We start from the raw sequence: 21,198 nt of genomic DNA, 5'->3' as shown, positions 1-21,198 counted from the left end.
AGGAGGCTAAGATCTCGGATCATGGTTCAAAGCCAACCTAGGCATGAAAGTCTGAGAAACTCTCCAATTAACCACCAGAAAACCGGAAGTGGCACTGTGGTTCCTCTGGTAGAGCAGTAGCCTTGAACTGAAAAGCTAAGAGACAGTGCCCAGGCTCAGAGTTCCAGCCCCACAACCAACAAAATAATAGTAGTAGTAGTAGTAAAGTTAGAACTGTCACTAATTTGTTAGGGCATCAATTAGAAGTCGGGGCAGGGGATGTGGCTTAGTTGTAGAGTGCTTGCCTAATGTGCATGAAGCCCCAGGTTCCATTCCTTGGTACCACATCAACAGAAAAAGCCAAAATTAGTGCTGTGGCTCAAGTGGTAGAGCCTTGAGAAAGCTCAAAGACAATACCTACGCCTTGAGCTCAGTCCCCAGAACTGGCTAAACAAGAACACAAAAAAATAAAACCTAGAATTTCGGGGCTGGGAGTGTGACCTAGTGGTATAGTGCTTACCAAGCATGCACTGTTTGATTCCTTGGTACCACATATAGAGAAAAAGCTGGAAGTGGAGCTGTTGTTCCAGTGGTAGAATGCTAACCTTGAGAAAGCTCAAAAGCAGTGACTAGGCTCAGGTTCAAGCCCCAGGACGGACCAAAAAAAAAAAAAAAAAGCCTTTAATTTCACCAGAGGGTGGTGGCTCATGCCTATAATTCTAGCTAGTCTGAGATCTACGGATCATGGTTCAAAGCCACCCTTAGGCAGGAAACTCCAAGAGACTCATCTCCAATTAGGTACCAGGAAAACTGAAAGTGAGCTGAGGCTTAAAGTAGTAGAGTTCTAGCCTTGAACAAAACAGCCCAGGGACAGTACCTAGACACCAAATTCAAGCCCCATGACTGACCAAGAAAAAGAAAAAAGAAAAACTAGAATTTGAATCACATCACTATACATTAAAAAGTTTTAAGCTATATAAACCTTTTCCTTCCTTTTCTTCCCCCCTTTCCCTCCCTCCTTCTCTCTCCCTCCCTCTCCCTCTCTCTCTCTTTCTCTCTCCCTCCCTCCCTCCCTCCCTCCCTCCCTCCCCCATCTCTTCCCCCCTCTCTTCTTCCCATCTCTTTCTCCCCTCTCTTCCTCCCCTCTCTTCCTCCTCTTTTCCCTCCCCTCTCTTCCACCCCTCTCTTCCTCCTTCTTCCTCCCTCTCCCTCCCTCTCCCTCCCTCTCCCTCCCTCTCTTCCCTCTCTTCCCTCTCTTCCCTCCCTCCCCTCCCTCCTCTCCCTCCTCCCTCTTTCCTCCCTTCCTCCTTCCTTCTAGTCCTGGGCTTGAATTAAGGGCCTGGACACTGTCTCTGAGCCTCTCTGTATTCAAGGCTAGCGCTCTACCACTAGAGCCACAGCTTCTGGATTTTTCTGTGTATGTGGTAACAAGGAATCAAACCCAGGGCTTCATGCATGCTAGGCAAGCACTCTACCACTAGGCCAACCACTTGGCACTAAAACCATTCTTAAGCTAAGCATCAGTGGCTAACACCTATAATCCTAGCTACTCCCAAAGCTGAGTTCTGAAGATTGAGGTTTGAAATGAACTGGGGCAGAAAAGTCTGAGATTCATCTCTAGTTAACTACCAAAAAGCCAGAAGTAGAGCTCTGGCTCAAGTAGTAGATTAGCCATGAGAGGGGAGGAAAAAGCAACCAGGGATAATGCCCAGCCTTGAGTTCAAGCCCCAGAATGGGCACAAACAAAACATTATTAGGACAATGGTAGGGCACCAGCCTAAAATCATAAGGCTGTGGGTTCAAACTTTAGTACAGCCCCTCAAAACTAGAAGTGGCACTGTGGCTCAAGGGGTGGGGTGGGAAGCCTTGAGCTGAAGAGCTCAGGGACAACACTTAGGCCCAGAGTTCAAGTTCCACAACCAACAACAACCAAAATAATAATTGTAGCGTTTACACTATAGAATAGCAATGGACGGTCTGATTGTCTCACAGACTATTTTGTCATCTATTGGTTTATAAAAAGTAGACATAGGTAACCTGTGTTTTCCAGCTCACTGTGTGATTCACTGGGGCCCCTCTCGTGGTTAACAGAACATAGAGCAAATGAGTCTTGAAAGGTCAGATTTCTGAAGCACCATCAATATGAGAATTCTAGAGTTGGAAATGTGGATGTCTATGTATTTATCATGGTGAGTCTGTAGTAGCTGTATCTATCCATTTCAGAGCTTGGACATTGGTGTCACTTGGTAAAATGGCAAAACAGAACTTTGTCCAAATTTTGTTTTGATGACTTTGAAATGTTTGCTTAAAATTCTCCCTCTCTCCCTCTCTTCATCTCTCCCTCTCTCCCTCTCTCCCTCTCCCCCCCCCCCCTCTCTCTCTCTCTCTCTCTCTCTCTCTCTCTCTCTCTTTCTCTCTCTCCCTCTCTCCCTCCCTCCCCCTCTCTCTCTTTTTTTTTTTTTTGGTGGGTCATGGGGGCTTGAACTCAGCCTGGGCGCTGTCCCTGAGCTCTTCAGCTCAAGGCTACCACCCTATCCTTGAACCAAGCCCCACTTTGCTTTTTCTAGAGGTTAATTGGAGATAAGAGTCTCAGGTCCTTTTGTACATCGGTTGGCTTTGAACCTTCATCCTCAGATCTCAGCCTCCTGAGTAGCTGGGATTACAGGCATGAGCCACGATGCCCAGCGTGACTCCAAAGTTTATCCGCATTGTAGAATGTGCCAGAAATCTCTTGCTTTTTATAGTTAAGTAGTATATTTTTGGAGATAACATCACTTTTTGTTTATTTGATGATGGATACTTGGTTTGCTTTTACCTTTTGATATTATGATTAACACTGATAAATATACAGTTTTACTAATGTTTCTTTGATACTCAATTTTCAGTTCTTTTAGATGTATTACCCAAAAGTAGAATTACTGGGTCATATGATTTTTCCCCCCTTTTTCTTGTTTTGGTGGTGCTGGCTTTTCTTGTTAGGCAGGTACTCTAATGCTGAACCACACTTGCAACTTTTTTTGCAATTTTTTTTTCTTTGTTCCAAGTGGGACAGTCCTCTTGATCTCTGTCTTCTTTATAGATGGGATGATGTGCATGAGATACTGCTTTCAGTTGTTGGTTGAGAAGAGATCATGCAAACATTTTGCTTGAGTTGGCTTCCAAGTGTGACCCTTCTGATCAGCCAGGATTACAGGTCTGAGCTACTGTGTCGAGCTCAAAAATTCCTTTTTTTTTTTTTGCCTTGAACTCTGCTTCCCAAATACTGAGATTACAAGATTACAGGGTAACTGTTTTCAGAATATTACCATCAATAGCACATAGAGTTCCAGTTTCTCCATTTCTCTAAGATTTCTCCAGCATTTGTTATTTTCCATTTTTTTTTAAGTTGTAGACTCCTAATGGATGTGATGTGATATCTGATTGTGATTTTTTAGTTGCATTTCTCTGATGATTAGTAAGGACCATATATATCATATGTTCTTTTTCTCTATTATATAACTTTTTTGGGAAAAGGTCTCTAACTAGCAAAGTACTGGACCTAGGACATGACTCAAGTAGTAGAGTGTTATCTGTGAGCAAGGAAACTAAACAAGAACACAACATCCTAATTCAAGCAGGCTTTTTTTTTTGCCCTGATGAATTCTTTCCTATTGAGATACAGTCTAGTGGTATCCTGTGGCTTTTGTAACCTGGTCCACTATGAATAGACATGAATTCTTGATGATATGATTGTAGAGGAAGAAATGTCAATTTGAATTATAAATATATCCAGCTGGGCACTAGTTATAGTAGCCTGTAATCCTAGCTACTCAGAAGGCTGAGATATGAGGATTAGGGTTCAAAGCCAGCCCTGACAGGAAAGTTGGTGAGACTCTTATCTACAGTTAACTATTAGAACAAGTAGCATTGTGGTGCAAAGTGGCAGAGTAATAAAGCTCCGGGACAACACCTAGGCCCTGAGTTCAAGCCCTAGGACTGGCAAAAAAACAAATAAAACACAATAATAATGGCAGTGGTAGGTTAGATTCTAGGTGGCCTAAGTTGGTGTATGAATATGTATAAATTATATGTTTAATTTATATGTATATATCTATTTTTATATATTCATGTTATATACATTCTTACAACACACATAAACACAACATTTTTTGTTGTTGTTGTTGCTGTTGTTAATAGTCTTTCAGGTTGGAGGTACAGATCAGTGATAGAGCACATACTTGGCATACAAGACCCTTGGGTTCAGTTTCCAGTGCCAAAACAAAAGCAAAACAGGCTGAGAGTTTGGCCTAGCGGTAGAGAGCTTGCCTAGCATGCACAAAGACCCGGGTTCAATTCCTCAGTACCACATACATAGAAAAAAGCCAAAAATGATGCTGAGGCTCAAGTGGTAGAGCTCTAGCCGTGAGAAAGTCCAAGGACAGTGCTCAGACCCTAAGCTCAAGCCCAGGACTGGCAAAAAAAAAAAAAAAAAAAAAAAAGCAAAACAAAACAATCTACCTTTCAAATACTTTTTTTTATCTTTTACTCCATTTTAACCTATGAGTTCTAAATAAGGTTCAGTTTCTATGATTATGGCATCCTGTGAGTTCTGTTTTTAAACAAATATGACTATTTCTTTTATATAATAAGCACTCATTTTAAGACTGTTTCATGATCAACCTTTTTTTTTTTTTTTTTTTTTTTTTTTTTTTTGCCAGTCCTAAGACTTGAACTCTGGGCCTAGACACTTTACTTGAGCTTTCTCAAGGCTAAGGCTCTACCTTTTGAGCCACAGCACCATTTCTGGACTTTTCTGTGTATGTGGTATTAAGGAATTGAACCCAGGACTTCATGCATGCTAGGCAAACACTTCTACTGTGCCACACTCATGGCCCCATGATAAGCAATTTTGAAGACACAGGAATAAAAAAAAATAGATATGTAAAGAAATACATATATCTGTAGAAGCAAATAGATTCATTCAAACCACCCTTTAATGGAGCTAATGACATACATTTCAGGTACTACTATTTCCTCCCAAGATTATTATTTTCTTAATAATTTATACATCTGAAACTGTCTAATTTCTTGCTTTGTTGACTTTTTTTGCCATCCCCCCAGATATTGAGCCTGATGATTGTGCTTCCATTTACATCTTGAATGTAGACCCACCTCCATCTACTTTAAACTCATCACTTTGCTTACCACATCATGGATTACCGTCTCACTCTTCTGTTTTGTCATCGTCGTTTCAACTTCAAGGTCACAAAAATTATGAAGGAGCAGGTGGTGTTGCTGACTCTAAATACAGCTCGTTAGGTGGTCCCAAACCCTTCGAATGCCCAAGTATTCAAATTACATCCATCTCTCCTAATTGTCATCAGGAAACAGATGTACATGAAGATGACCTACATATAAATGATCCAGAAAGGGAATACTTGGAAAGACCTTCTAGAGATCATCTCTATCTTCCTCTTGAGCCATCCTACCGGGAATCTTCCCTTAGTCCTAGTCCTGCCAGCAGCATTTCTTCTAGGAGCTGGTTCTCAGATGCATCTTCTTGTGAATCTCTTTCACACATTTATGATGACGTGGACTCTGAGTTGAATGAAGCTGCTTCCCGGTTTACTCTTGGATCTCCTCTGACTTCTCCAGGTGGCTCTCCAGGAGGCTGCTCTGGAGAAGAGTCCTGGCATCAACAGTATGGACTTGGACACTCGTTGTCACCCAGGCAATCTCCCTGTCATTCTCCTAGATCCAGTATCACTGATGAAAATTGGCTGAGCCCCAGGCCAGCCTCAGGACCATCATCAAGGCCCACTTCTCCCTGTGGGAAACGGCGGCACTCCAGTGCAGAAGTTTGTTATGCTGGTTCCCTTTCACCCCATCACTCACCTGTTCCTTCTCCTGGTCACTCCCCTAGGGGAAGTATAACAGAAGATACCTGGCTCAGTGCTTCTGTACACAGTGGATCAGGTATTGGTCCTGCACTTTTTCCATATCAGTACTGTGTAGAGACTGATATCCCTTTGAAAACAAGGAAGACTTCTGAAGATCAAACTGTCATACTACCAGGAAAATTAGAGCTTTGTTCAGATGATCAAGGAAGTTTATCACCATCCCGGGAGAGTTCAATAGATGATGGTCTTGGATCTCAGTATCCTTTAAAGAAAGATTCATCTGGTGACCAGTTTCTTTCAGTTCCTTCACCTTTTACTTGGAGCAAGCCAAAGCCTGGCCATACCCCTATATTTCGGTGAGTTGTTGGAAGTGGCTGCTAATATTTTTCATGCTTATCGGTCATTGGTAGCATATAACTCCATTATTTATTTATAATGGTTGGAATGGTACTTCTTCCCTTCCTGTCTCCTTTTCCCCCTTTCCTTCCTTTTAAAAATTATACCAGATAAGTAACTTAGAAGTCAGTTGTTTTTCTTTAAATCTTAAAAGTATTATTAGGCAAGGTGAGAAGCTGTAGGTAGGAGGATCATAGTCCTAGATGGGTTCCAGGCAAAAATGGGAGACCCTATCTGGAAAGTATAAGCAAAAAAGGGCTGGATGCCTGCCTTGCAAGATCTTGAGTTCAAACCCTACTCCTATGAAGAAAAGCATAGTATTTTTAGATAGACTAAAGTTTTAATTTTAAAAGTATATTGGCATTTATAGATAAGTTATGTAAGGGTCTCTAGAAGGAATTTTACTAATTTATTTATTTGTTTATTTATTTTGGCCAGTCCTGGGCTTGAGCACTCTACTACTAGGCCAAACTCCCAGCCGCTGGAGATTGAATTTAAACCCATGTACTTGCTAGGCAGATATTTGACTATATCCCCAGTTCTACATTTTTCTTTAATTATCTTTTGAATAAGATCTTACGCATTTGGCTGGGGGTGGCATAGAGCCTTGATTCTCCTACCCATACCTCCTACAAAGCAGAGCTCATAAATGATCACCAGGTTGTGTTTTCCTTTTCTTCCTTTTCCCCTCTCTTTCTTTTCCTCCTTTGCTTCCTTCCTTCCCTTCCTCCCTCCTTCCTTTTTTGAGACAGGGTCTTACTATATTGCTGCTGTTGTTACTAGGCTTGCCTCAACCTTGCTTTAGCCTCCCAAGTAACTGGTACTTAAAGTACATGTCACTGTGCCTTAACCTTTGTCTTTTAACTTTATAAGTTTATCTTAATATTATTTTAGGGCACTCACAGTTGTTTGAATTTGGATTTGTTCCCCCCTCCCCCCCCTTCTTTTTTTTGTGCTGTGCTAGGCTGAACTCAGAACCTTTCTCCTTCATTCAGATATTTTGCTCACAACTGGCCCTCTGCCATTTGAACCACACCTTTCCTTCCAGCTTTATGCTGGTTAAGAATTTGCCTATTGGGTGCAGCAGAAATAGTTTTCCTGAATGCTGATGGCAGCTTACCCCTGTAACCCTAGCTATTCAAGACGTTGAAACTTGAAGGATAACAGTTCAAAACTAGTCTGTGTAGAAGTTTGTGAGATTCTAACTTCAAGTGGCTTAGCTGGTAGAGTATCAGATATAATAAGCAAGAAAGGTGAAGCTAGACCACAAGGTTCTGAATTCCAGCCCTAATACTAGTACAGAAAAATGGTCAAAAAGATTAATATTTCTATGCTTAATAGTAGGAAGACTTAAGCTAGGCTAAAGACTCTGTGTGTATATACCCCAAGGACTTGAACTCAGGATTTTGTAGTCTTGTTTGGCTTTTTTTGTTGTTTTTGTGCCAGTATGTAGCTTGAACTCAAGGCCTAGACACTGTCCTTTTGTGTTCAAAGTTCATGCTCTACTATTTGAGCAACAGTGCTGGAGGGCTTTCTTTCTTTCTTTTTTTTTTTTTTTTTTTTTGGTTAATTGGAGATAAGATTCTCCAGACCAGGAGTGTGGCCTAGTGAGTGATTGTCTTGCTATAGCATACACAAAGCCCTGGTTGGGCTTGCTTCCTCGGTACCACATGCACAGGAAAAAGTCAGAAGTGGTGATGTGGCTCAAGTAATAAGAATGCTAGCCTTGAGAAAGCTCAAGGACAGTGCCCTGAGTTTAAGCCCCAGGACTGGCCAAAAACAACAAAAAATGGTCTTAGCAGACTTTCCTGCCAAGGCTCTCTTTGATCCTTAGTTCTCCACCTCCTGAATAGCTGGGATTACAGGCATGAACACCAGGGCCCAGCTTCACTTGGCTTTTTTTTTTTTTGTCAGTTATGGGGCTTGAACTCTGGGCCTGTGTGCTGTCCCAAGCTCTTCAGATCCAGACTATCGCTCTACCCCTCGAGCCACAGTTCCACTTCCAGTTTTCTCTTGGTTAATTGGCAGTAAGACTTTTGTGCCTGGGCTGGCTTTGAACTGCAGTACTCAGATGTCTGCCTCTTGAGTAGCTAGGATTACAGGTGTGAGCTAACTGCACAGTACATAACTTTTTTTTTTTTTTTTTTTTTTGTGGGTCATGGAACTTGAACTCTGGGCCTAGGTGCTTCCCAGAGCTCTTCAGCTCAAGGCTATTGCCCTACCCCTTGAGCTAAGCCCCACTTCCCATTTTCTAGTGATTAATTGAAGTCTGTCTCATGTTCTTCAGTGCCTGGGCTGGCTTTGAACCTTATTGCTCAGATCTTAGCCTCCTGAGCAGCTAGGATTACAGCTTTTTTTTTTTTAATCATAGTGCTCCATCCTTTAAGTCACACATTCACGTTTTGGCTTTTTGCTGGATATGTGGATATAGATTTGTTTGCCCTGGCTAGCTGCAAACATTGATCCTCTTAATCTCAGCATCCTGAATAGCTAGAGTTAGGGAGAATCTACCAATACTGGTATTCCCTTCTCCCCTCATGCTAGTATTGAGGCTCAAACTTAGGGCCTCATACTCTCACTTGGCTTTTTTTGCTCAAGTTGAGCCATACCTCCATTTTTGGCTTTGATGGCTAATTGGAGATAAGATTCTCACAGATTGTCTTGCTCTGGCTGACAATCATGATCCTCAGATCTTAGCCTCCTGGGGCCAGGAGCATAGCCTAGTGGTAGCGTGCTCACTTAGCATGCACAAGGTCCTGGGTTTGATTCCTCAGTGCCAGATACACAGAAAAAGCAAGAAGTGGTACTGTGGCTCAAGTGGCAGAGTGCTAGCCTTGAACAAAAAAAAGTGCCCAGGCCCTGAATAATGGTTTGTTAAGTACCTACAGTTCCTACTATTACAACTTACGAAGGAAAGTTTACAACTTACCAAGGGAAGATTTTTGGATTTGTGGGTTTTGTTTTGTTTTGTTTTGTAATACTTGGTTTGGAGGACCACAGGAAGAAATGTTGGTAATGGGAAATAAGTGATTTGATTCAGAGATAATAGCATGGTAAAATTTTTTTGTGTGTGTGTTTTGTTTATAGCACATCTTCATTACCTCCACTAGACTGGCCTTTACCAGCTCACTTTGGACAATGTGAACTGAAAATAGAAGTGCAACCTAAAACTCATCATCGAGCCCATTATGAAACTGAAGGTAGCCGAGGGGCAGTCAAAGCATCTACTGGTGGACATCCTGTTGTAAAGGTATGAAACTTTTGAGGCTTGTTTTCCAGGTACCTTATATTGTGAGTGGTTTACCAGGTTATTCATTTAGATACTTTTAGAGTCCTAAGACAAAGAACATAAAATTTGAATTGCATCTTATTTCCATTAAGAGATAAAAATTTTATAAACTTTTCTTCATGGGCTAGCTTCATACTTCCAACCACTGAGTAGCAAAGATTATAGACATGAGCCACCAGTGTCTGGCTGACACAAAAATTTTTCAGTGTAGACTCTACATCAATGCCTGGGAGGCTGAGGCAGGAGGATTACAAGTTTGAGGACAGCCTATGCTGTTCAAAAAAAGAGATTAATTATTGAGGACTGGAGACATGGCTCAAGTGGTAGAGTGTATGACTCACAAGGATGAGGCCTGTCCTCCCAAGCTCTTTATTAGGAGTTTGAGCTCAATGTTTCAGTTTTGAATTGACTCCTTGATCTGAAAAATTAAGTAATTGTTTTTCTTCTTTCCCCTTCTCTACTTTGACCTCCTAATTTATTGCTATTACTATCTGTCTAGTATGCACAAAGCCATGGGTTCAATTCCTCAGTACCACATATGCCTCAACCCCCCCCCCCCAAAAAAAAAGCCGGAAGTGGTGCTGTGGCTCAAGTAGTAGAGCTCTAGCCTTGAGAAATCCCAAGGTCAGTGTTCAGGCCCTGAATTCAAGCCCCAAGACTGACAGAGAAAAAAAGTCCTTTTATCCATTTGATGAGCCATAGAAAATTTCAGACTAGATCTGTGGATGCTGTCTCATAGTTAGCAGTTGTTCATTATTAATTATATGTCTAATACTATAATAGACATTCTGTACTTGATACCATGGGTCAGAATTCTTCTATAATACAGCAGCAGAAGAATATTTGTAAAAGTTATTAATAGTTCATTAAATCTCAAGCTTGGAAACTACATGACCTAGAACTACTCTTCTAGTCCTGCTGTTACAAAAATAACTGTTGGCACTGACTGTATCACTATACTGCTGAGTTATCTCCTCCATTGTGCTGAAAAGTAGATTTTGATGGTTTGTGGATTTCAAACTTTCTTGTGAATGCAAAAAAGGGCCAAAAGTATAAATGAGAGTTACGGAGAGCGATCTCTCTGAAACTTGTAAGACTTCACCAAATATGAAGATGTCACCATCCCAAAAATAAAGAGGCGGGGCCACGAGTTTGGCCTAGTGGTGGAGTGCTTGCCTAGCATGCACAAAGACCCAGGTTTGATTCCTTGGTACCACATACGTAGCAAAGAGCCAGAAGTGGTGCTGTGGCTCAAGTGGTAGAGCCCTAGCCTTGAGAAAACCCAGGGACAGTGCTCGGGCCCTGAGCTCAAGCCCAAGACTGGCAAAAAATAAAATAAATAAAAAAAATAAATAAAGAGGCATGCCAAGAGAGCTGACCTGTTCATGTCATGCTTTTACCTGATAGATATTGAAACAACCTGAAATACTCTCAGCTATCATTTACCGAAGACTAGAGTAGCAATCAGAAGAGCTGAGAGAAATTCCTTCAAGACACTTCTATAAGACCCAGATTGAGATATAATTGGTTAGAGAGACATTGAAAAAAAGAACTAACATAAAATAAAGAACAGAGAAGCCAGGTACAGTGGCTCATGCCTGTAATCTTAGCTACTCAGGAGGCTGAGATCTAAGAATCAAGGTCCAAAGCCAGCCCAGGTACAAAAGGACCTGAGACTTATCTCCAATTACCCTCTAGAAAACAGGAAATGGGACTTGGCTCAAGGGTAGGGCGGTAACCTTGAGCTGAAGAGCAGCTCAGGGATAGCTTGAGTTCAAGCCCCATGACCCACACACAAAAAAGGAAAGAACAAAGAAAAAAATCATAGATCCTAAATCAAGAATGGTTTTCTAACATTTTGGGGGGGGGGGGGCGCGGCAGGATGGTTGTCAGTGCCCATGCGCACTGTCCCTAAGCTCTTCAGCTCAAGGCTACCACCCTACCACTTGAGCCACAGAACCACTTCCAGGTTTTGAGTGGTTAATTGGAGCTAAAAATCTCATGAGGACTTTTCTCCCTGGGCTGGCTTCAAACCATGATCCTCACACATAAGCCTCCTGAGTAGCAAGAAAAAAAAAGTAAAAGTCAAAAAGAAAATGAGGTAGAGACTTAAAAATTAGAAATTCTGATTTTTTTGTTGTTGTTGTTGCTGGCACTGGGCACTGTCCTTGGACACTTTTTTGCTCAAGGCTAGCACTCTGCCACTTGAGCCACAGACAGCATCACTTCTGGCTTTTTCTGTGTATGTGGTACTGAGGAATTGAACCTAGCACTTCATGCATATTACACAAACGCTCTACCAATAGGCCACCCTCCTGGCCCCAGAAACTCTAAATTTTGTCCTTCACAATTGTAGTTTCAAAAATCTTCAACAGAATACTAACAAACCAAGTGTAATAGCACTTCCAAAAGATTATAGCTAGGTACTAGTAGATCACCCTTGTATTCCTAGGTACTCAGAAGGTAAAGATCTGAGTATTGTGGTTCAAAGACAACCCAGGCTGGCTTTGAATCTGTGAGACTCTTAGCTATAGACCAAAAAGCTAGAGGTGAAGCTGTAACTCAAATGGATAGAGTATTAGCCTTGAGCAGAAAAAAAGAAGCTCGAGGGCCGGGAATTTGGCCTAGTGGTAGAGTACTTGCCTAGCATGCATGAAGACCCGGGTTTTATTCCTCAGTACCACATACACAGAAAAATCCAGAAGTGGTACTGTGGCCCAAGTAGAGCTCTAGCGTTGAGGAAGCCCAAGGACAATGCCCAGGCCCTGAGTTCAAGCCCCAGGACTTGCCAAAAAAAAAAAAGAAGCTCAAGGCAGTATCCAGGTCTTGAGGTCAAGATCCAGGACTGGCTTAAACAAAAACACAAAAAGCATATCCATTTGTTTTATATTCAGTGTTTTCTAACTCTTAGACAAATTTGGAGGATGGTTGACAGATTTTTTTTAAACATAATAGTATATGTGATACTGATACAAACTTACTATAAATTATGTGGATAATTTAATGTTTTATTACATAGATCAATATGTACCTATGATATACAAACCCCTAGCCTAATTTTGATTATGTTCTAAAAACTAAGTGCCAGTGATTGTATATAGAGATTCCTTTCTTGAGTACTTGTTTGTTAAACACATCATTTGAAATATGATGTAAAAATCAATGTTAATAAATTCTTTAATTTAAAAAAAAATGTGTGGATAATAAATTGTCTTTTTATGTTTCTTCTTCCTCATTAGCTTCTGGGTTACAGCGAAAAGCCAATAAATTTACAGATGTTTATTGGAACAGCAGATGACCGATATTTACGACCTCATGCATTTTACCAGGTGCATAGAATCACTGGAAAGACAGTTGCTACTGCAAGCCAAGAGATAATAATCGCCAGTACAAAAGTTTTGGAAATTCCACTTCTTCCTGAAAATAATATGTCAGCCAGGTACCACATTTCTCAAATATTTCTTTACCTGAGACAGTTTTTGAAAATAATAAATCTGTATCTTCTTCCTCCTCCTCCTCTTCTTCTTTTTGTGGGTCATGGGACTTGAACTCAGCCTGGGCATTGTCCCTGAGCTCTTCAGCTCTAGGCTACTACCCTACCCTTGAGCCAAGCCCCACTTCCTGTTTTCTGGAGGTTAATTGGAGATAAGAGTTTCGGGTCCTTTTATGCCCTGGCTGGCTTTGAACCTTGATCCTCAGATCTCAGCCTCCTGAGTAGTTAGGGTTGCGGGCGTGAGCCACCACTCCTGGCTTCTGTTCCATCTTTTAGTATAAAAATAAAATGTTTGGTTCCAGGAGTTTGGCTTAGTGGTAGAGTGCTTGCCTAGCATGCACAAAGACCTGGGTTTGATTCCTCAGTACCACATACATAGAAAAAGCCAGAAGTAGTGCTGTGGCTCAAATGGTAGCTCTCTAGCCCTGAGAAAGTCCAAGGACAGTGCTGAGGCCCTGAGTTCATGTCCCAGGACTAACAAAAATAAAATAAAATATTCATCGTTTTAAATTAACTGTAAAAGATACAAATAACTAGCATATTTGCTAAGGATAGTATCATATATCTAGAAAAAATTCAATTCAGCAAACAAATACTTATAGAGTGTATCCTACTAGCCAAGCATTATCTTAGATGATAAACATAAAATATGTAGATTTTCATCAGATTTCTTCTACTAGAATAAACAGTTCATTCTCATTTGTCAAATGTCTTTTAAAAAGTTTTATTATTTATTAAGCCAAGCACAGTGGCTCACGCCTGTAATCCTAGTTACTCAGAAGGCTAAGATCTGAGGATCAAGGTTCAAAGCCAGCTGGGGCACAAAAGGATCTGAGACTCTTATCTCCAATTAATCACTAGAAAATGGGAAATGGGGCTGTGACTCTAGGAGTAGGGCAGTAGGCATGAGCTGAAGAGCTCAGGGACAGCACCCAGGCCCAGAGTTCAAGCCCTATGACCTACCAAAAAGAAAAAAAGTTTTATTAGCACTGCTAATAAAATTAAAATAAATTAGAACTGCTGGCTCAAACCTGTAATCCCAGCTATTCAGAAGGCTGAGATCTGAGGATTCTAGTACCAAGCCACCCTGGGGCAGGAAAGCTCATGAGACTCTTTATCTCTAAGCACAAGAAAGCCAGAAATGGATCTAAGGCTCAAGTTAGTAGAGTGCTAGTCTTTTTTTTTTTTTTTTTTTGCCAGTCCTGGGCTTGAGCTCAGGGCCTGAGCACTGTCCTTGGACTTTCTCAAGGCTAGAGCTCTATCACTTGAGCCTCAGCACCACTTCTGGCTTTTTTCTATATATGTGGTACCGAGGAATCGAACCCAGGTCTTCATGCATGCTAGGCAAGCACTTTAACCACTAGGCCAAACTCCCGGCCCCTAGAGTGCTAGTCTTGAGTAATAATAATAGCAATAATAAATTGTATAAAGAGATTTCATTTTTATATTTCTATACATGCATCTAATGTACTTTGATGCTTCTTGATCATTGTCACCCCTTTCATTGTTCTCAACTTTTATCCCCCTCCCATTCTTATTCAGCCCTGTTTTTCAGTGGTTAATTTTATGATAGGATCTCGCTTCTCACTCAGGCTAAGATGTTTGTTAGGATTGTAGTTCAAAGCCAGCCCAGGCATGAAAAGTCTATGGGAGTTTTTTGTTGTTGTTGTTTATTTGTTTTTTGTGGGTCACGGGGCTTGAATGGCCTGGTCACTGTCGCTGTCCCTGTGCTCTTCAGCTCAAGGCTGCCACCCTACCAGGGCCTGGGCATTGTCCCTTAGTTTTTCAGCTCAAAACTACCACCCTATCCTTGAGCCAAACTCCACTTCTTGTTTTCTAGAGGTTAATCGGAGATTTATGTCTCAGGTCCTTTTTTGCTGGGGCTGGCTTTGAACCTTGATCCTCAGATCTCAGTCTCCTAAGTAGCTAGGATTACAGGTGTGAGCCGCTGGGCCAGGTTCTTAGCCTCTTGAGAAGCTAATATTTACAGGTATGAGCTACTGGCAACTGTCTTCGATGAGACTCTTACCTCCAATAAACTACTTAGAAAATGCCAAAAGTGTCACTGTGGCTCAAGTGGTAAGTAGAAGGCTAGCCTTGAGCAAAAGAAACTGAGAGACTGTGCCTAGGGCCTGAACTGGCAGAAAAAGAAGAGGAGGAGGCAGAGGAGGAATTACCTGTTTTTTTTAAAAAAAAAAAACTCACCAAGTGGGCCAGGAGTTTGGCCTAGTGGTTGTGTGCTTGCTTAGTATGCATGAAGACCCAGGTTGGATTCCTCGGTACCACATACATAGAAAAAAAGCCAGAAATGGTGCTGAGGCTCAAGTGGTAGAGTTCTAGCCTTGAGAAAGTCCAAGGACAGTGCTCACACCCTGAGCTCAAGCCCAGGAATGGCAAAAAAATAAGTGCTTGCCTAGCATGCATGAAGACTCAGGTTCAATTCTTCAGTACTACGCAGATAGAAAGTTGTAGAGCGATAGCCTTAAAAAAAACCCCAAGGACAGGTCCTGAGTTCAAACTTCAGAGCTGGCAAAAAAATAAATAAATAAAGCGGGGTGGGGGGGGGGAGGGGGAACACCAGATAAACTTGATTGTGGTTTAATTCTTCCCTAAAAGACAAAACCATAACCATGAAATTGAATTATTTAGAACTACTATTATTAGTAAATTGTATGTGTGTGTGTGTATGTGTGTGAGTTTTATTTTTTTTCTTCCTAGTATTGACTGTGCAGGTATTTTGAAGCTACGCAATTCAGACATAGAACTTCGAAAAGGAGAAACTGATATTGGCAGAAAGAATACTAGAGTCCGACTTGTATTTCGTGTACACATCCCACAGCCCAGTGGAAAAGTCCTTTCTCTGCAAATAGCTTCTATACCTGTTGAGTGCTGTAAGTAAACTTGTGTGTTATGTTTGAAAATTTAAAAAAAGTTGGAATTAGAGCTGTGGCTCAAGTGATAGAACACTAGCCTTGAGTGAAAAAGCTCAGGACAATGCCTAAACCCTGAGTTCAAGCCCTAAACCAACAAAAAAAATAATAAAGAATGACTGGGAATGTGGCTTAGTGATGGAGAGCTTGCCTAGCATGAATGAAGCCCAGGATTTGATTCCTCAGTACCACATACACAGAAAAAGCCAGAAGTCACACTCTGGTTCAAGTGACAGCGTACTAGCCTTGAGCAAAAGAGGCTCCAGGGCAGTGCCTTGGCCCTGAGTTCAAGGCCTAGGACTGGCCAAAAGAAAAGAAAAAGAAAGAAAATGGAACCATATATTGCAGTGATAACCCACGTACTCTTTTTATTTAAATTTTATTTATTTATTTTTATGTGGTACTATGTAATTAAACCCCGGATCTCATGCATGTAAGGCAAGAACTTTACCACTGTGTCACATTCCCAGGTTTCTCTTTTAATTTATTTTAAATTTTTATTATGATTTAATTTTTTTTTTTTTGGTCTGTTGTGGGACTTGAACTCTGGGTTCTGGCCTGGGCATTGTCCCTGAGCTCTTCAGCTCAAGGCTACTGCTCTACCACTTGAGCCACTGTGCCACTTCCAGTTTTCTGGTGGTTGATTGGAGATAAGATAGTGCCCAGACTGTTTTTTTGTTTCTTTGGTTGGTTGTGGGGCTTGAACACTGGCTCTGGGCTCTTCACCTCTTCCCTTGAGCCACAGCACTACTTCTGGTTTTCTAGTGGTTGATTTTATTTGTTTGTTTGTTTGTTTATAGTACTGTGGTTTGACCTCAAGCATCTTACAATTGATATCTACTTGAGATATAGCCCAAGTGCCACATTGTTTATTGATAAGAAATTGTTACTGTTCTTTTGAATTTTCAATGAGTGAATGGCCATTTACCAGTGGCTTATACATGTAATCCTAGCAACTCAAGAGGCTGTCATTTGAGGATCATGGTTTGAAGCCAGCCCTAGCAAGAAAGTCCTTGAGACTTATCTTCAATTACACACCCAGAAACTGAAAGTAGAACGCTAGCCTTGAGCAAAAGAAGCTCAGAGATAGCACCCAGGTCCTGAGTTCAAGCCCCAGACTGCCCCTCTGCCAAAAACAAAAAAGGCACCTGAATTAACAAACACATTTTACATGTATTTTTAATTGCTTTTAGCTTGACATTCTCATGTATAAAACACATTTTAAACTAATATTTTGTTTTTCTAAACTGTTAAAAAAATTTTTTTTAAAAAACCAGCTCAGCGATCTGCCCAAGAACTTCCCCATATTGAGAAGTACAGTATCAACAGTTGTTCTGTAAATGGTGGCCATGAAATGATTGTGACTGGATGTAATTTTCTTCCGGAGTCCAAAATCATTTTTCTTGAAAAAGGACAAGGTAAATAATATGTGTTGATTGACTACAGTGTAAATGACAAAAGAATGAAATAAATTATTTAAGTATTTCAGTGATATTAATCACAAGTGGTTTTCCTAAAGTCTCATGCATTATTTATACACTAGATTTTTATTTCAACCTAGTTACTTAGTTTTTCATAAATATTAAATTCTCTTTAGAATGTTTCAAAAAACATTTTCTTATGTTTAAGCATGTTCATATAAAAGTTTAGATACAAATTTTTCTGGCAGCATTATTCCTAATAACCCTAAAATGTATATACCACAAATATTTGCCAACTGATAGAACATGGTCTATCCATAGAAAGAATATTATTCATCTATTAAAAAAATAAAATACTGGGCTGGGAGTTTGGCCTAGTGGTAGAGTGCTTGCCTAGCATGCACGAAGACCTGGGTTCGATTCCTCAGTACCACATACATAGAAAAAAGCCAGAAATGGTGCTGATACTCAAGTGGTAGAGCTCTAGCCTTGAGAAAGTCCAAGGACAGTGCTCAGGCGCTGAGCTCAAGCAAAAAATAAGTAAATAAAATAAAATAAAATACTGCCGGGCCTGGTGGCTCATGCCTATAAACCCTAGCTACTCAGGAGGCTGAGATCTGAGAATCTCAGTTCAAAGCCAGCCCAGGCACTGAAGTCAGTAAGACTTATTTCCAATTAACTACCAGAAAACCAGAAGTGGCTCTGTGGCTCCAGGGTAGGGTGGTAGCCTTGAGCTGAAGAAAGAGCTCAGGGACAGCACCAAGCCCAGAGTTCAAGCTCCACGCCTGCCAAAAAAAGAAAAAAAAAAGTTTTATCAGGGCCTGTAGTGTGCCTAGTGGTAGAGTGCTTGCCTCGCATGCATGAAGCCCTGGGTTTGATTCCTCAGTACCCCATACACAGAAAAAGCCAGAAGTGGTGCTGTGGCTCAAGTGTTAGAGCACTAGCTTTGAGCTGAATTGCTCAGGGACAGTGCTCAGGCCCTGAGTTCAAGCCCCAGGATTGGCCAGAAAAAAAAGTTTCATCAATTATTCTTCTGTTTAAAAAAATAAATATATATATATACATTTTATTTTATTTATACAATAATAACAAACAAATACACCTACTGCTCAATTTAAGATTTTGTATGTGTGTGTGCCAGCACTGAAGCTTGCATTATGGACCTAAAGCTTTCTTTCAGCTTTTCCCTCATGACTGGTACTCTACCACTTGATCATACTTCTAGTTCTACCTTTTTGCTGGCTGATAAGAAATTAAAAAAGTCTTATGGATGAGGCCAGGAGCTTGGCCTAGTGGTAGAGTGCTTGCACGAAGCCCTGGGTCCAATTCCTCAGTACCACATACATAGAAAAGGCTGAAATTGGTGCTATGGCTCAAGTGGCAGAGCCCTAGACTTAAGAAAGCCCAAGGACAGTGCTATGCCCTGAGTTCTAGCCCCATGACTGGCCAAAAAAAAAACAACAAAAAAAAACTTGACTTAGTTGTCTAGTCTTGCTCTGGACTTCTCAGGAGATTTTAGCCTCCTTAGTAGTTAGGATTGGCACCCAGCATATCCCAACTTGTTTGTGATAGATACTTTCACTCTTTCTTGAACATGTGATCAAACAGCAATTATTTTCCAGAGATGGAATGGGTTACTGCTAAGGGAATGGCTTTCCCATTTGTTAAGTGAGGTGCACATCAAAGTTGGACCTCCACCTGTAGGGATTGCTTTCATATACCACTTTAAGTAGATAGTGTAGTAAATTCTGTGGTTCCTCCTAAACTAGGAAGCTTAACATCTTTCTCTCTTATCTTTACTACTATACTTTCTTTTCATATGGAGATTGCTAAGAAAAAAATTCTCTTTGACAGTACATTTGTAATTACTATATGGATTAGACTTTGTATGCTTTTGTGTGTGTGTTGTGGGACTTGAACTCTGGGCCTGAGTGTTGTCCCTGAGCTTTTCAGCTCAAGCCTACCACCCTACCCCTTTGAGCTACAGAACTTCTTCTGTTTTTCTGGTGGATAATTGGAGATGAGTCTCATAGACGTTAGTGCTTGGGCTGGCTTTGAACCATAATCTTCAGATCCCAGCCTCCTGAGTAGCTAGGATTACAGATATGACTTGGTATGCTTTTTTTTTTTTTGCCAGTTCTGGGCTTGGGCTCAGGACCTGAGCACTGTTCCTGGATTTTCTCACGGCTAGAGCTCTACCACTTGAACCACAGCACCACTTCTGGCTTTTTGCTATGTATATGGTACTGAGGAATCATACCCGGGTCTTTGTGCATGCTAGGCAAGCACTCTACCACTAGGCCAAACTCCCGGCTCCTTGGTATGCTTTTTGACATGATTTTTTTGTTGGTGGTTTTGGGTCTGGGCACTGTTCCTGAGTTATTTTGCTCAAGGCTAATGGTGTAACTCTTAGATTCAAAGTGCCCGTTTTCTGATGGTAAATTGGAGATAAAAGCCTCAAGGACTTCCTGCCTGTGCTGCTTTTAAGCTGTGATCTTCAGATCTCAGCCTCCTAAATAGCTAGGATTACAGGCATGAGCCACTGGTTCATGGATCAAATTGAATTGCTTTTAATTGCAAATTATTTCTTTAACTAGATGGACGACCTCAATGGGAAGTTGAAGGAAAAATAATCAGGGAAAAGTGTCACGGGGTAAGAAATTTATTTTATATGTCTATATGTTTGTGTGTATTACTTAGGTTTGAATTCAGGGCCTTGCACTTGGTAGAAATGATGCTATCTTTTGAGCCATGCCTCCAGCCCAGAAATTTACCTTAATTATTAAGATATACTTTAGAGACTTAATGGTGAAAATTGAGTAATGCTGCTTTATAGAGTAATGACCATATTTAATAATACAAAAGTGAATTAGAAGTTTTTCAAGTTTGGCACTGCAATAACTTTCTAGTATTAAACTTAAAACTTAAAAAAAATTGGTGTCCTCTCTTTTTTGAATATAATAAATGAGAGTTAGAAAGATTATAATGGGAAGTCTAATCAAAATTATCATTTATTTTATTGAATTCAACTAATAAATTTTTTAAAATAAAGAATATATGTTCTGGTATAAGCCCTTAAGGATTTGTGATTTAATATACTGTTCCTAACTTCACAGGTTCATTTTTGTGTGTATGAGCTTGACCTCAGGGCTTAGGCACTGTCCCTGAGCTTCTTTTGCTTAGGGCTCATAATCCTCTACCACTTGAGCCACAGTACCATTTATAGCTTTTTCTAAGTAGTTTAGTGGAGATAAGGAGTCTCTTGGACTTTCTTGTCCAGGCTGGCTTTGAACTGTGATCTCAGATCTCGGCCTTCTGAGTAGCTAGAATTATGAGATGAGCCATAATGAGCATGAGCCAATTCATGGCTATTGGGACTTTTAGATTCAGTGCTCAAGCTGTTCCTTATCCTGTTACATTGTCCTTCATCCTAGTTGCATTGAAAGTGGAATTTTCTCTGGGATAGGAAATACTGTGTCTGCTTCCCAGTGATTTGGGTCAGTTAGATTGAGAAATACTTTTTGTGTGTGTGTGCCACTACTGAGGTTTGAATTCAGAATTGGAACTCTTATCACTTGAGTCTTAGCTTCACTTCTGGCTTGTTGTAGTATGTGGTGCTAATGGGAGATGTGAGTTTCATACATTTTCCTGCCTAAGCTTACTTCAAATCACAAACTTCAGATCTCAGTCTCCTGAGTAGTGTGGCACCCAGCTGAGGATTGCCTTCGATTTGGGTCAAATATTTTATGCTACTTGTGTATTTTTTATATGGATAAGATTTGTGTGTGTGAGTTGTGGAGCTTGAACTCAG

At 40.8% G+C, this 21,198-nt stretch overlaps 1 protein-coding gene across 3 annotated transcripts in view; it reads left to right on the top strand.

Moving 5' to 3' along the window:
• The window catches only part of Nfatc3 (nuclear factor of activated T cells 3), a 57,991-nt gene that overhangs the window by 13,377 nt on the left and 23,416 nt on the right, over nucleotides 1–21,198 (top strand). For 2 of the 3 annotated variants that reach the window (XM_090357394.1, XM_090357395.1), the window contains exons 2-7: nucleotides 5,080–6,214; nucleotides 9,342–9,504; nucleotides 12,783–12,982; nucleotides 15,755–15,927; nucleotides 17,244–17,384; nucleotides 19,985–20,040. In XM_090357394.1, coding sequence (XP_090213520.1) covers nucleotides 5,080–6,214; nucleotides 9,342–9,504; nucleotides 12,783–12,982; nucleotides 15,755–15,927; nucleotides 17,244–17,384; nucleotides 19,985–20,040 — 1,868 coding nt within the window. Of the gene's footprint in view, nucleotides 1–5,079; nucleotides 6,215–9,341; nucleotides 9,505–12,782; nucleotides 12,983–15,754; nucleotides 15,928–17,243; nucleotides 17,385–19,984; nucleotides 20,041–21,198 lie in introns of those variants that run through there. The other variant, XM_090357396.1, reaches the window with a different exon arrangement.

The sequence above is a fragment of the Megascapheus bottae genome, chromosome 24, assembly GCF_031878675.1.
Source record: "Megascapheus bottae isolate mThoBot1 chromosome 24, mThoBot2.hap1, whole genome shotgun sequence".
Taxonomy (NCBI): domain Eukaryota; kingdom Metazoa; phylum Chordata; class Mammalia; order Rodentia; family Geomyidae; genus Megascapheus; species Megascapheus bottae.
Note: the sequence above shows the minus strand (reverse complement) of the source record. Positions and strands in the feature narration are given on the sequence as shown.